Source organism: Seriola aureovittata, chromosome 21, assembly GCF_021018895.1.
Source record: "Seriola aureovittata isolate HTS-2021-v1 ecotype China chromosome 21, ASM2101889v1, whole genome shotgun sequence".
Taxonomy (NCBI): domain Eukaryota; kingdom Metazoa; phylum Chordata; class Actinopteri; order Carangiformes; family Carangidae; genus Seriola; species Seriola aureovittata.
The window spans coordinates 1,594,384-1,608,374 of record NC_079384.1 but is presented as its reverse complement, the minus strand read 5'-3'; the positions used below and the strand labels follow the sequence as shown (position 1 = coordinate 1,608,374).

The window sequence follows — 13,991 nt, the reverse complement described above, 5'->3', positions numbered from 1 at the left end:
TATCCTATTGCTGCATTTCAAATCAGTCCTTCTGAGTAGTTACATCACACAGGTAAGATGTTAAGGTATGACTACAGCTATGGAGTGGGAATCTTCCCTTGAGAAAATGTGTGGCGGCTGGTAAGAGAGCGAAATCTGTCGCCTCAGAGTCCAAAGCATCGTACAGTATCATCATTATCTGTCTTTTGACTCTGTTCCTCAGAGACGGGTTTCGTATCCTCTTCAGTTCCATCGCTCACACAGCACAGTCTCTGTCTGGCTCTCTGCTCGTCTCCTGGGACAGTGCTGTAGTCTCTGGCTCGCTGTCACTGCTGTGTCCTCAACTCCTCTTTTATCGACTGTTCAAGTTGGAACACAGATTATGTGAAAAGTAGACGTCTGTGGAGATGTATGGATTTATTTTAACAGTGGACGCATACAAACAACACTTATTGGGGGTTATTTTGAAGGTAACACCCACGTTGTTTTCAACAATGTGTTTTTTGAGGAATTCACAGGATGTCAGGATCCTCCTCTGCCTCATGGTTATGGGTTTTCTATTCCTCCCAGGGAAAGTCCTTAGTGAAGTGGCCTTTGTCTTCACATCTTCAACTGCAATAAAACACAACACACAAAACACTGAAGACACTTCACATGATGTGGTCAACTACAATCACCTCCTTGTGGTTGTTTCCTTTGCTTAATAAAAAGAAGTAGTTGAATCAACAGCAACAGAATCTTTAGTAACAAGTATAATCATTATTCATCATGAGTCCTAATGTGTGAGACAGTTAATATTTATTTGCTCCAGTAACAATCTCCCTCTCAATAAGTGATGCTGTTGGAACAGCACACTGATATTAACTATAATGGCTGAGGACTATGAAATATGAATCTAATGTTTGAAACTATTGACAGTTTGTTACAGCTACAGTGGCGTCCAAAAGTCATGTGACTGTATGTCTGACATGGGGCAGAGAGTGTAATACGACAGTGAGGGTGAAGGGAACAAGGAAGAGCAGAGCTGATCAGACTGAACAATGTTATGGCCACAAGTGTTACATTAAAAAATACTATTATCATATAAGACACTGCGTATGTTTGGGAAGAGAAGATCTTCATGTGTGGACTCTGCAGGTGGAGGTGGTGCAGGGCCTCCATCATCGCTGCAAGAGGTTGTAGGTGTCCCCAAAGATCCAGACCTTGGCTGGATGGAAAAAACATTATAATAGAGAGAAATCAGATCAATATCATATTGTAAAGTTTAGAGAAAACGATAAAAGAAACAGCACTCTGATTAGATGATCACAGATATCTGAAAATACATTATTCCCTCAGCTTAGTTGTAATAAACAGTCTGCTGAACCATTTTACATGAAATAACAATAGAATAGAAACTAATACTGAGTTTGGAGTCATTGTGCAGGTGCACATGTCATGATGGTTCTCAGCTCTCAGTCATGTTCTTTATTCTGACAGAGACAGAATCATTCCAACAGATGTTTTGACTCCTGTCATCAATAATGAAAGGAACTAGAGCTGAAAACTATCCGACTAACACTGAACCAAACTTAATATGAACAAACACGACACACACGACACGACAGTTCACTGTAATAACGGGATCGTTTAATGACCGTGACTTACCGACATTAACCCGCTGTCTCTGTTAACACTAAGGTCGGTGACGTCACCTTCGCTTTGCAGAACTCATTTTAAAACACGTTATAACATGTTTTCCCTCGGTCTGTGGTTTTAATACAAGCGGTTACACCTCACAGTTAGCTTACACACAGGAACTTCAGCTAATGTTACAAGCTTTCTCCTCATATATGTGATTTTTACCAAACGTGGACATGTTTGCAATTAGCTACTAAGATTATTTTAACACTAAGATATAAAGTTTACCTCGAACTATGAATGCTAACTGTGTTAGCAGCGACTTCGTACCGTGTCTCCAGGAGCCTGCTGCGGTCAGGGAGCAGGTGTAGGCGGCCGTGCAGAGCAAAGACTCTCTACAGCTGTTCTTGTTATTACAGCCTGTTGCTGCACAAAGCTCGAGCATTTTAACACTAACTGATGGATTACCTGTCCCTGTCGGAGCAGGGAGGAGGAGCCACCGACTCCACGGCTTCTCCTATTGGTGCAGCAATGACCCTGTCAGCCCTCACCACAGCTGCCGCTGTTTAAGCATCAGAGGAAGAGTTTAAGAGCCCGGCCGCACATCGTTAGTGGCGGCTGACATGATCTGCAGCTCGCCTCTTTACCGCCTCTGTGAACATTTGTGTGTAATTTGTGATTTGGTTTGAGATGCTGGTGTTGATTGTTGGGGACTGGGCTAGGTTTAAAGTTCTGATTGTGCATCACACCCTTAGAAAAAGACTGTTGGACACATTAGGAACAGAGGTGCTGCTTCTTGTGTTTTTGGGTTGGTTAGAATCGCAGTGTTAGGCTCTTTGTTGGCTCCTGTTCCCCTACTTCAGTTACCCTCTTGCCTTGTTTGTATTTTTGTTTAATTATTTACCCTCCTGTTTACGCAATAAATTAAATCAGTAAATTTGATTTACCAATAACACCTGGTTTTATGTTGCTTCCCTTTCCCCCCTAGCTGGATCGTAACATTAAGACTGCCAACATGCGGTGACTGGGAAGACCGATGCTAAAAACCAACATGGCATCAGTGAACTGAAACCTGGCTCTGTGAGCAGTCCACAGTCAGTAAGTGAAATACTCGGTGAGTAAAATTTCCCGGGCTGTTGTATCTTTGCTTGCAGAAATTAACTGCCTGGTACTGGATGTGAGTCCTACAGCTTCGGAGGTTTTACTCTTTCAGTGGTTCCACAAAGGGTTTATATCTTGATGCTTCATGTGAGCAGTGCAACATCTACTGGCCTGAATGCAAAATGGGTTAATAAAAACATTTGTATGTTACAAATTGAATGTAAGTATAAAGGAAAGCACGACTGTATTTTAATCCAAGCATAGATTTATATACTGTAAAAGCAAATTTAAAATGTTTTGTAAGTGTCAAAATAAGCTCAATGTTTTTGTTTTAACTTAACTGTCAAAACTAAGTTGGTTTGCAATGTGGACAAAGAACATGTAGCTTTACTTTTAAATGTCAGCTTTGGTGGTTGTGCAATATAAGATGTGGCCAGAACTTTAGTTTCAAATAATGAATTAACACTATCAAGTGTGTGACGCAGCCACAGTGATGTCATGATCAAGATCTCCATCTGTTGTATTTCAGAGTTATCTACTGAAATGCGCATGCGCACCAGCCAGCTCCGGCCTGTCCTGTGTTGTAATACCACTTTGTGACACTAGACGCTGTGTGAGTCAGCGGCGCGTCAAGTCTGCTCTCAGTCCCACGAAGAAGAGCAACTCCCGGCAGCATTTGAAGTTAGCATCACAGAAACACAGGAATGGCGGAACTTCCTAAAAGACGATATTTATCTGCATCCGGAAGCACCGCTCCCGACAAGAAACCACGTTCAACGGCAAAGAAAAGAAGCAACACGAGTAAATCTGGATGTGGCTTTCCACCGCTGGAGAAGCTGCTGAGAGGAAAGAGATGCGGTTTGCCGAGCTCGCAACTTTCCTGTTAGCCCGGTGAGTAGCATCAATGTTAGCTCTTTAGCTAAAAGTATAATCAGTGCAACGACCGATAAACATTTCAGGTGGTGATATTAACGTTGTGGACAGACGTTTTAGCGGTTAGTAGGATTGTGTCTGTTGCTCTCGGCTGTTGTACAGCTAGTGACGTCAGTAACTTTAGGCTCATTGTGTAACTGATGCCTGTAATGTGAGATTGTATGGAGCCAGTAGACCGAGTGAATACACGTCGATCGGTTCACCATGTTGTAACCACTTTACATTACTGTTAGGAGATCAGCCATGATTGAAAGTGCACTAGGTCTTAACATTTCTCAGTAGATTTCAACATACCTCTCTTTATCAGGACCTGGGCTGGACAGGTGGTAGTTGTGTTTACAGTGTCTGTGCACTGAGACGTTACAGCGTGAAATTTAGCGGGTTCACCCGGGTGTTGCGTTTACACCAATGCCGATTGGAGCCAGGTCTACTAGAGTCATGTGACTGCCGATTGCACCGTTTCCACGGCCGACGTTAGCGGGTTTTCTGACCAGTGGAAAAGAGGCTTTATTTAGCTTTATTAACTTCAGCCTCAGCTACATTGTTTACTGACATGATGCGTTTTGCCTTCACCTGTACTCTAAAAGTGATCAAAATGTTTTCTATGCATCAAATGTGTTAATATCAGTCAAGTTTAGGCTCAATGTCTTTGTTTTACCTTGTGTGAGTAATCAATGTGTAATGTGGGCAAAGAACATGGAAGTGGAAAAATGATTTTGGAAAAGGCTTTATTTTTAAGAAATAAAAACTCCCCTGACATGCTTAACCAAAAAAAACTTCAAGCTTTTAACTTTTACTCTTAAATGTCACCTTTTTGGTGTTGTGCTTGAACAAATTTTAAGTAAATGTTTTTCAATATTGTATTGTGAAGAGCTGCTTAAAATGTCCCTGTTTGCTGTGCAATGGAAAGTAATTTTATTTATTATAATTACATGTTTTCCTTAGGATACCAGAATGCACCTCAGGCCAGGAAGAAGCAAGAACTGGTAAGTCATGCACATGACTACACCTCATTCCCATATAGGCTCAAATTAGGGTTCTAATGATTTTGAGCTCATTGATGTTGACAGATCATTCTGATGTTGGTAATTGTAAATCAACATTTGTAAACCTGTAAAATAAATCTGCATGAGAAACAATTGTCCTTCTGAAGATTTGTTTGTTAAAGAATGGTGTGATTAAAATCTGTGGTGAGGTTTCACAAAAACGGTGAAAGATGAAGTGCTTTTGTTAATGTATACAGAGCAGAAAAATTAAACTTAATCTTTCCAAGATTCCTGTTAACAGTACCTGCAGTTGGCGCTGTGCGGCTACCTCCTTTGAAACTGATAGGAGCTTCCTGCATAACTTGCACCTGACTGAGTTAATAATGGTAAGTGTAATGAATTTTAGTAAAAAAAAAAAAAAGTTACTCAGTGCTGTATTGTGAACAGCCCCCTCCAACCAGCAAGAAAGGGAATATAGAAAACTAAAAACTAGGAGTTTCTCTAGGATGAGGTGTAATGTATACTTGTACTCATGCATGATAACTCTAACAGAAATTGTAAAAAGTCATTAAATGCACATTTACAGTGACCTGTTTATGTTTGCATGATGAGTTTAATTTATTCTTTCTGAATAAACATCTTTTCTAAAATATAACACAGAGTCTAACATCTCAACATTAACAATGTTCTTTATTTGAAGTCATCTGACTGAATATTTATAACATTGTATATGGAGAATTGCTAGTTGCCGTTCTCTTTACTTTAAATGAGTGAACAAATAAGATGTCATAAAAATATTTTTATTGGTGGTCTCATATTGTTATATAACCCTGTCAAATGAACCTTGTAACCTTTCTTTCACTTACTTAGTATATATTGTACATTATGACTTATTCCTTAAAACCACCTGTAAGAGATGAGTTGGCTTTTTTCAGTGACTACAGGACAAATGTTGAGAACTGATTATAACCAACATGTAGAAAATACCAATTATGCAAAGTACTGAATGATTACAATAAACTCAATGGTAAAGAAATGACACCAGGTATCTCTTTACAGGTTGGATGGGTATAAAATGTGTTTTATTTACAATGAATCTTCATCAGTATGAAATGTCAGAACCCTGCTTTCATTCCCTCTGCAACACGACTGTTTACTGTTACCCTGGCAACAGGTTCTGGTTTAGACGTTAGCTTAGCCTGCATATTAACAACGTAATTTCTTAACAAATTATCAACACCAAAATCCATACTATCAAAGACCCTAACGGGTTCTGTCACTTCATATCTTACAACCGTTAACGTTGCGCTCGTGACTTGTCGCCGATTATTTGAGGGAATAAAACGGCTCCAAGAAGACTGCGTGCTCTTACTTTGAAAAGCGGCGTCAGCAGGCGATCGCTTGTTTTCCAATACAAATCGATTTTCGTTCAGACCGGAAGGTTTTTCTCAAAACTCTAAACGCAAATCCACAAACGTAGAGAAAAGAAAATATTTGTTTAAAAGTTGTCAATATTAGGAAGATATTCACTAATGCTTTTCATTTATTTGTAAATGAATTGAATGTATTCAGAAATGTTTTTATTCATGAAATTTGTTTGTAGATCCATTTTATATTTGGAAGATATTTTTGAGTTTACAAATGTATTTTTTGTATTTGTGGAAGGTGTTTTATATTCAAACATTTACTCACTGATTGTCAAGCAGTTTACATAAATAATATTGAGACAAAACTACCTCCATACCCATCCCTCTTTCTCTTAAGCCTCACATATTTTTTCCTCTTAACTTCACTCCTTTATATTCCTGCTTCCTCTTCTGGTTTACAGGTTGTCCTGTTCTGTCCCCGCGCTCTCACGCATTTCCCCTCGTGGCTCGCCAGTATTCAATGTTCACATTATAATAAAGAAAAAACATGAGAATTCTCAAATAAATTACAAAGAAATAGGACGTTTTGATTGTAATTATTTTCTATTTTTTTTTCTAGTTCTCGTTTTGATTTTCATGTATGTCTTTAAGCTTGACAACATGTTGAGATAGAGGTCTATTTATAGACTATAAGTCGTCATTTTGGGTTAAAAGTGATCCTGACAAGTTTGAAAAAGAGTCAGAATTAGCAAAATCCCTCTGAGCCTGGATTATGAAAAAGACGATTAGAAAACCTATAAGTCTAATGCAGATGAAAGGGTTTGAAAACTGTAGCCTGGGCGTTGATTTGTTTTGTTTTTTTTCTCGGTTCATATTATATTTGTTGTATTGTGGATGGCAATACAAAAACACATGAGCAAAGAAATCTAATGATGCCATGTGTCAATACCAGTTTCTAACCAGCAGATGTTGCAACAACACAACCGTCTTCCTGAAGGTCTCCAGGGGGTCCTGGATGGGGCTCCAGGGGGTCCATTGCAGGGAGACGAACCTCAGTTTAATTTGCCTTAATGTTGGCAGGAAGTTGTCTAAATAATGCACAAGGGTATTAAAAGTTTGATTGTCACTGCTGCTGTCACCCAGACGGGTAGATCCAAATATACAACAAAAACCTTTTATATTTGACTTCCTGAGGAGTACAGTTAACTAACAGAGACTCCTAATATTGAGGGGCTGTAGTCTGACATTAACAGAAACATCCTCACATTAGTTGAATTTGTTAATTAATGACTTTTTCTCTTGATTGCTGAACTTCTGCTGTCCACTGTCTGTGGGATCTTGGTTATCCAGGAATAGATTAAACAGCCGAGACTCTGTAAAGCTACTCGCAATATAGCAGATGCTATATTAGCAGAAGTTATGTAATTCTCCCTTCAAAATAAAAAAAAAATAGGTGGCGGACAAAGCCGCAAAAAGGTCAACGCTCAGTAGTTTAAAGAAATTCACAGCAAAAAAAAAATCTTTATATGAATAATTCGCCAACGCTCAGTGACACGTGATACGCAAAACCATATAAAAAGACAGAAAACTAACAACAAAAGTTTTAAATTATTGTGGCACGTTAATGAAACAAGCTTTATTTTGAAAGCTGCTACCGGAAGTGTCATTTATGCCTAGTACTTGACGCAGACTCCTACGTCTCGTGCTGCCCGGCGCTTTTCCCCTCAGTAACTCTCCGGTAAATTTGCCCGTCACCACCTGTCCTGCAACGACTACAACAGGTGAGCGCGCTCATCTCTTTATAAACTTATTTATTCAGAAAAAAAAAAAAAAAAATTATGAAACGACATCAAGTTTTTACAAATATTTTCACTCATTGTAAACGGAGAGAGACGTGTTGTTTGTTTTTGGACCGGGCTGTCGGAACACCTTGACAGTTGAGACTTGACAAGTTAGCTAACGACAGAGAAGCTTCACGTACGGACGAATTACACGATAAATATGGCGGCGGAGCGAACTTTAAAGAATGTGTCCAAAAAGTCTGAGTTTAAAAATCCCTCCGTGTTTAGATGGAGGTAACGGCTGAATCTGTCCTGTACTTATCCCCAACACTTGAGGGGGAAACTCTCCCATCGCTGTCAGAAATCTGACTTTCCTGTTCTTTTATTTACAAGCAGAACATGTGTGATAACGTTGAACTTTTCTGATAAATTTAGCATATATATATATATAAAAAGTCACCACACGGCGCTCAATTTAAATAAAATCTCAAGTATGGTGGGAGAAGGCGGTATGGATAACAAGTGAACCAGTTAGAAAACAGATGTATATGGTGTTATTACATATTTTTCCTTTTTCTGGATTTGATGTTTTCCGGAATTTACATACATTACAACAGCAATGATTTGTCGAAGGCCTTTTTTTTTTTTTTTTTTTTTTTTTTTAATAATGGATTAGTTGAGAAGCAACATGGGATTAAATTAGCAGAGTCGAGAATGGGGTTTGGTCTGTGTATGATTGAACTGAGCTCCAAAACATACAATTGAGCCCTTTATGCTAATTTTGAAAAATTAGAACAATGACAATAAATTGAGATGCGTTCACTTGCTTTTCAATTTCCACGTTAGACAGAACATGAGACTGCATGGATTTGTTAATTATTATTTTTTACAGTCTAGTCTTGATTGAAGGATTTATTATAAGCTTTTACATGTTTGACTCCTGTCACTCAGGATTTCACAGGAACCCCATTTAACTCCAGCTCTATCCTTTGACATTTAGGCTAACAAGCCCATTTTGGACTCCTTGTTTACATTCTGGCTCATGCCATTGAAGGGCTATGCAGTTGTTTACTGCCTGGCAAGGTGCCTGGCTAGTTTTAGATCATGTGTCAGTGCACAGACATGCATTGGCATCTGCTGCTGGGCTACACTCCTGCATGATCACCCAGTAGTCCGGAGAAATTACTGAACCATGTGCCCCAAAGAAGCTGGTAGTACAAGATAGCCTACTCATGTTTTTGACTTGCAAAGTGTTCCCCAAGCACGACATAGACTATTAACTCAAACAGAGTCTGCTGCTTAAGAAGAATATTTACTTGTCTGTCAGGATGACAAAGAGAATAATAATGCTTTTCAGAATTGCAAAACAAATTAATCTGATGTTTTTTAACTTTCAAATTCTCTAATGCTGACATACATATATAACTACTCACTTACAGACAAGCTTGACAGCGCTCTGGACTCCTACTTGTAGTTGTTTTGCACACAGAGTGGACTCCTCTAATTGGAGGCTGTGTCTGAGTGATGTGGCCTTACTGGTAGAAACAGACTCACCCAGGTTGATGGTTTCACCCCTGTAGGAGAACATTTCTCCCGGTTATGTTGTGTCATGTTAAATGTGGTTTCTTCTCACTTGTTGTCGCACACAATTAGGATTTCAGCTAAATTGGTTGTGAAGCAGCGGTCAGCTCTGCACAGAACGTTTTCCAAATACGTAATCGGGCAGAAGGCCAGACACGACTTGACTGGGAGATACTTCCTTAAATTTCGGGGAATGTTATCAGTGGATGGAGACCTTATTCCTGCATGGGAAGACTAACAGATTAGCTGCACACTCCTGAGGGACGAGTCTTCCTGGATCAGGGAAAACAAACAAAAGTTGAAGTCAAGCTAACGTCTATCAGAAGGATTTGCTGCTTTTCACAGTTTCTGTATCATTGTAAATTGAATATCTTGAATATTAGTAGGCTAGTAGATTATTTATGTAGACAGCAAAAGGCGATATATTGTTTCTTGTTTATCTTTAGTTTTTATTGCAAAAAAAGCATTAACTTAATGTTTATTTATTGTCTATCTGCCAGTGTATTTGAGTTTTATGAGTTGGAAAATTACTAAACTAAACTCAACTAAACTAAAAGATGGACGTGTGGAAAGAAAACTGCAGTTATTTCAATGAGACTTCTCGCCTCCAGAGAAAACCACTGGTCAGAAAAAAAAATCAGACAGTCTAAAGCATCTGATAAAGACATTTTAGCTGATATTAATTTTCATATATAAAAATATTTGATACAGATCCATCAATGTTTTTTGTAAAAAAAACATTTTTTGTTGTATCAAGTGCTGGGCAGGACATTTTGCAGTGTAAAAATAAACTTGTCAGTCAGTGCTCTTACAAAATTCACACTTTATAATGAGACACTTTCTGCATAGAGATGCATTGAGATTTGTTACCAGCCCAACAGAGTTATATGGGGACATATAGAAGTGCTTTACAGAGGCTACTGTCTTCAATTGTTGTATTGTTTCATTGATGGTGGACTTACAGTGATTTTCCTCTGTGTCTTTCTCTCTAGTGTTCTCTTGTGGTGTGATGGCAGGTTGGGCTGCTGCTGCCTCCAGGTTGACAGAGACAGACTATGAACACAAGCTCAGCCCTGCAGGCAACTAAACCTCTGCTAGCTCTCGTCTATATCCAAACCCAAGATCACTTTCATCAGAGAGAATGGATGCACGCTCCAACAACGTGAGGAAGAAGACCTCCTGCACCAGTTCACCTGACACTCCTTCTCTCTAGCCTTCTACCCACAACGTCTCCTCATGGCCGGGCTTCAGCAGCTGCCTGTTAACTCTCTGGCAAATGTTTGCTGAAACTATCCGCCTGGAGGAGCATTGAAAAGACCAAAAAAAAAAAAAAGTGACCTGTGAGTAGTTTGTGCGTCTGTGGTTCAGTTCGTAATCATGGGGAAAGAGCAAGATCTGCTGGTGGCGGTGAAGAGCGGGGATCTGCTGCTGGCTCACAAGCTTCTCTCCAAAGTCAAGTGCAACAAAACCAGTAAGTCTGGAGCCCACAGAGGCAGGGGGAGAGTTGGTTTTGTATTATTTCTATACAATGCCGTTTTGTTCTGTGCTCTGGGCCCGGGAGTGTGATTGTTTCCACTGTGAAACAGAACTTAGATAGCAGAGCCAGAGCTGCTGCCAGCGGCGATGTTGTTGTTACTTCTGAACCAAGTGCAGTCTCTTTGAGATAACCACAGGATCAGGTTCAGCTGTCGACCACAAAACACGGCCCCCTCCAGCAGTCGGGTCAGGGACAATTTGAAACTAAGTGGATTCAAACTGCGGCACAACACGGGCTAATCTCCTGAACGCAGACCCCTGCAGCTCACGCGTCTTGCTGTGTGGGTTTTAGGGCGCTTTCTTCTTTTTTCAGAGTTCCTTATCTGCGTAGATTCAAAGTCGGGCGACAAGCGAGCTCTCTTTACAGTAGCATTGTTGCAAAAGACAGGGTACTCCCTTATCCAAGCCGGGGGAAAATTAAGGCCAAGCGGGCTGTGAAGTTGAAGCCTCTCTTTGTGGCGTTATCTGTTCTGGGCTTTCATCAGTATGGCTGGCTGCTCAATGACAAGCTCTGAGAACAAAGCTGTGGCTGTCGGGAAAAAGCCTGTTACACACTTTACACACTGCACACACAGCGAGCGCCGCTTGGCAGAAAATATTAAAAATGATATTGTCTGTTCTTGCAGTGCTGTGTATGTGTACTTTGTGGTTTGTGAACGAGGAACGACTGCCACACTGGCTGGGAAAATGCGGCTGGGAAAAGTGAATGAGTAATGTTCTCTGCTGTTTTATGAACCACTATCAAGGTGCCCTTGAGCAAGGCACAGTTTTGGAAGAGTAGCACAGTGGCCAAATTCAACTTTATAGTTGTTTGTTTCCTAAGTGAGACTTGTGGTGGAAGAAAAGTGACTTCTTCATTAAAAAATATATAAAGAAATGATAAAATAAATACATAAATATTGTAATCAATAGACTGGAGATTCAGTTGAAGTTCAAGGAAGTAGAGCAGGAATGGTCAGTTGAGGCGGTGAGGCCAGCTACATACAGACACAAATAGATTAATTAATGTTCTTTATTTATTGCTGATTAAGTCTATTTGTGTCATGTTTGAATATGTGTAACTGTGTGAGATGATGTGAGGTGTTTGTTAGAAAGACCTCAGTTTATTTGCTCATTGGAGCTAAATAAAAGTTAAGACCATAACTGTGCAAACACAGCAGCTGACCTCGTATATTAAGATAAAAGTCTTTACGGCACCGGCACACCAAGAACATAAGATGAAAGTATTGCCAAAGTTTGTGCAAGAAAGTGTTAATTTGTTGCTCAAATGGAAAATTTCCTTGTTTATAGGATCGATCAGATCCCAAATTTCATATTGATACAAAATTTAAAATTTTATCCTTGTTTTTTTCCCATATATTATGAAAACTATTTCTTGTGGCAGTAAATATTGCGATAATTGATATTATCGGATCTCAGTGCCGCTGATCCTCAAGGACCCTTGCAGAACGTTGTCCAAGTCATTTATCACTTCGGTCAGAGCTGCAGTGTCTGACAGACGTGCAGCAGATCCTGCAGCTCTTCACATGACCTCCACTGCCTGTCAATAACAGCTGATTGATTGGTTTGTAGTGACCTGCTTTGAAACCAGCCACCCCAAACATACGGTGGTATAATGTTACTGATAGATTATTTAGTGTCCATTATTGGGGATTTATATTTGGGGAACACAAAGATTTTGATTGCTCGTGATGATACTCGCAGCCTTTTGTGACCTGCTAGTGAGTTTAACAGACTTTCTTATAACAAACAAAACTTATCCTTTAGTATAAATCCTCTGCAAGGGTCAGGCGCTTTTATAAGCTGCTGTGGTGGTGTCAGGCCGACATGCTGGACATTCCCAAGGCCTCAGGCTAAGCTTTGGCCCGGGGCTGGGTGCAGATGGAAGAGGGAGGCACCTGTGCATGGACTGTATTCTGCTGTTGGAGGGAGTGGTGTGGGGGGGCCCTGGGGGTCAGGGAGTGGTGTGGGGGGGCCCTGGGGGTCAGGGAGTGACCAAGCCTGTGGAGGACAGACAAAAACAGAGAGCACTGTTAGAGGGGGCGTTTGGTCAGCTGGTCGAGCTGGATGTATGGGACCAAGGAAAAGGAGACTGACTGTGTTGTTGATTGTTTGGGAGTGTGACACAGTTACATGACACAAAACTGACAGCAGGTGCAGGACGACACAGTATTTATTCAAAGTCGGAGAAAACAACAACATCCAGTATTTAGCTAGTTTGGTTTGGAGCGTCCTCTTCCTTCATTGTGTTTATTTCTCCAGTATTTCACACAGCTGATTAAAAGATATCCCAGTGTTGTCGGTGTACAGCAGTGAATTACAAAGATCTAGTATTTTGGCAATTAATCCATTTGTCAATTAACAGATAATAAATCAAGAACACTTTTGATAATTGATTAGTTTAAATCATTTATAAAGAAAAGATTTCTGATCCCAGAGGATGAATCCCATAAAGTTTTCTCTAGTGCCACCATGAGGTTGACATTTGTGGTTCAGAGTGAAATAGCTCGACAACTATTGGATGGATTTCCCTGAAATGTGTTGCAGATGCTCATGTTCCCTAAATGATACCACCAAGTCAAAGTTTTCTCTCTTCCAGCAAAATATATCAACAACATCTTCATGGATTGGCTCCACATTTGATAAAATATTCATCGTTCCCAGCCGATGTTGAGTTAAGGGCTAATTAGCAAAATAGCATGATAACATGCTAATCTAGGATAGCAAAAATGATAACTGCTGACCTTTGCATTTAGCTCAAAGCACCACTGTGCTTTACCGAGCTGCTAACATGTTTGTAGACTGTTGGAATTGTCAATCGATTATCAGTGTTACTGTTGGGCTGGAAATGTGAACAGGTTTCGTTCTTAGGGCTCTTTACTTGAACTGATTGCTCAAACTGGGTTGCTTTAAGCTGAAAGGCTTGGTGTGTGCTGTTTTAGGGGGTTACATTAGCCTTTTTGTTAAAGAAAAATACAATAAAGCATCAGCCTTGAAATACCAATATTTTGCGTCTTCAGCTGGTCGCTCTGCTCGGTGCAGGAACCGGTTGGTGAAGCTGGCTGAGAGGTGGTGGAGGAGACGTGCAGTGTCCCCAGGGGATTAGC

General features: G+C 40.2%; 1 protein-coding gene across 3 annotated transcripts in view; it reads left to right on the top strand.

Moving 5' to 3' along the window:
• The first annotated feature begins 7,289 nt into the window (after window positions 1–7,289).
• The window catches only part of LOC130162151 (caskin-2-like), a 49,237-nt gene continuing 42,535 nt past the window's right edge, over window positions 7,290–13,991 (top strand). The window contains exons 1-2 of one of the 3 annotated variants that reach the window (XM_056365728.1): window positions 7,290–7,767; window positions 10,341–10,819. In XM_056365728.1, coding sequence (XP_056221703.1) covers window positions 10,726–10,819 — 94 coding nt within the window. In that variant the 5' untranslated portion in view covers window positions 7,290–7,767; window positions 10,341–10,725. The remainder of the gene's footprint in view (window positions 7,768–10,340; window positions 10,820–13,991) is intronic. The other 2 variants (XM_056365730.1, XM_056365731.1) reach the window with 2 other exon arrangements.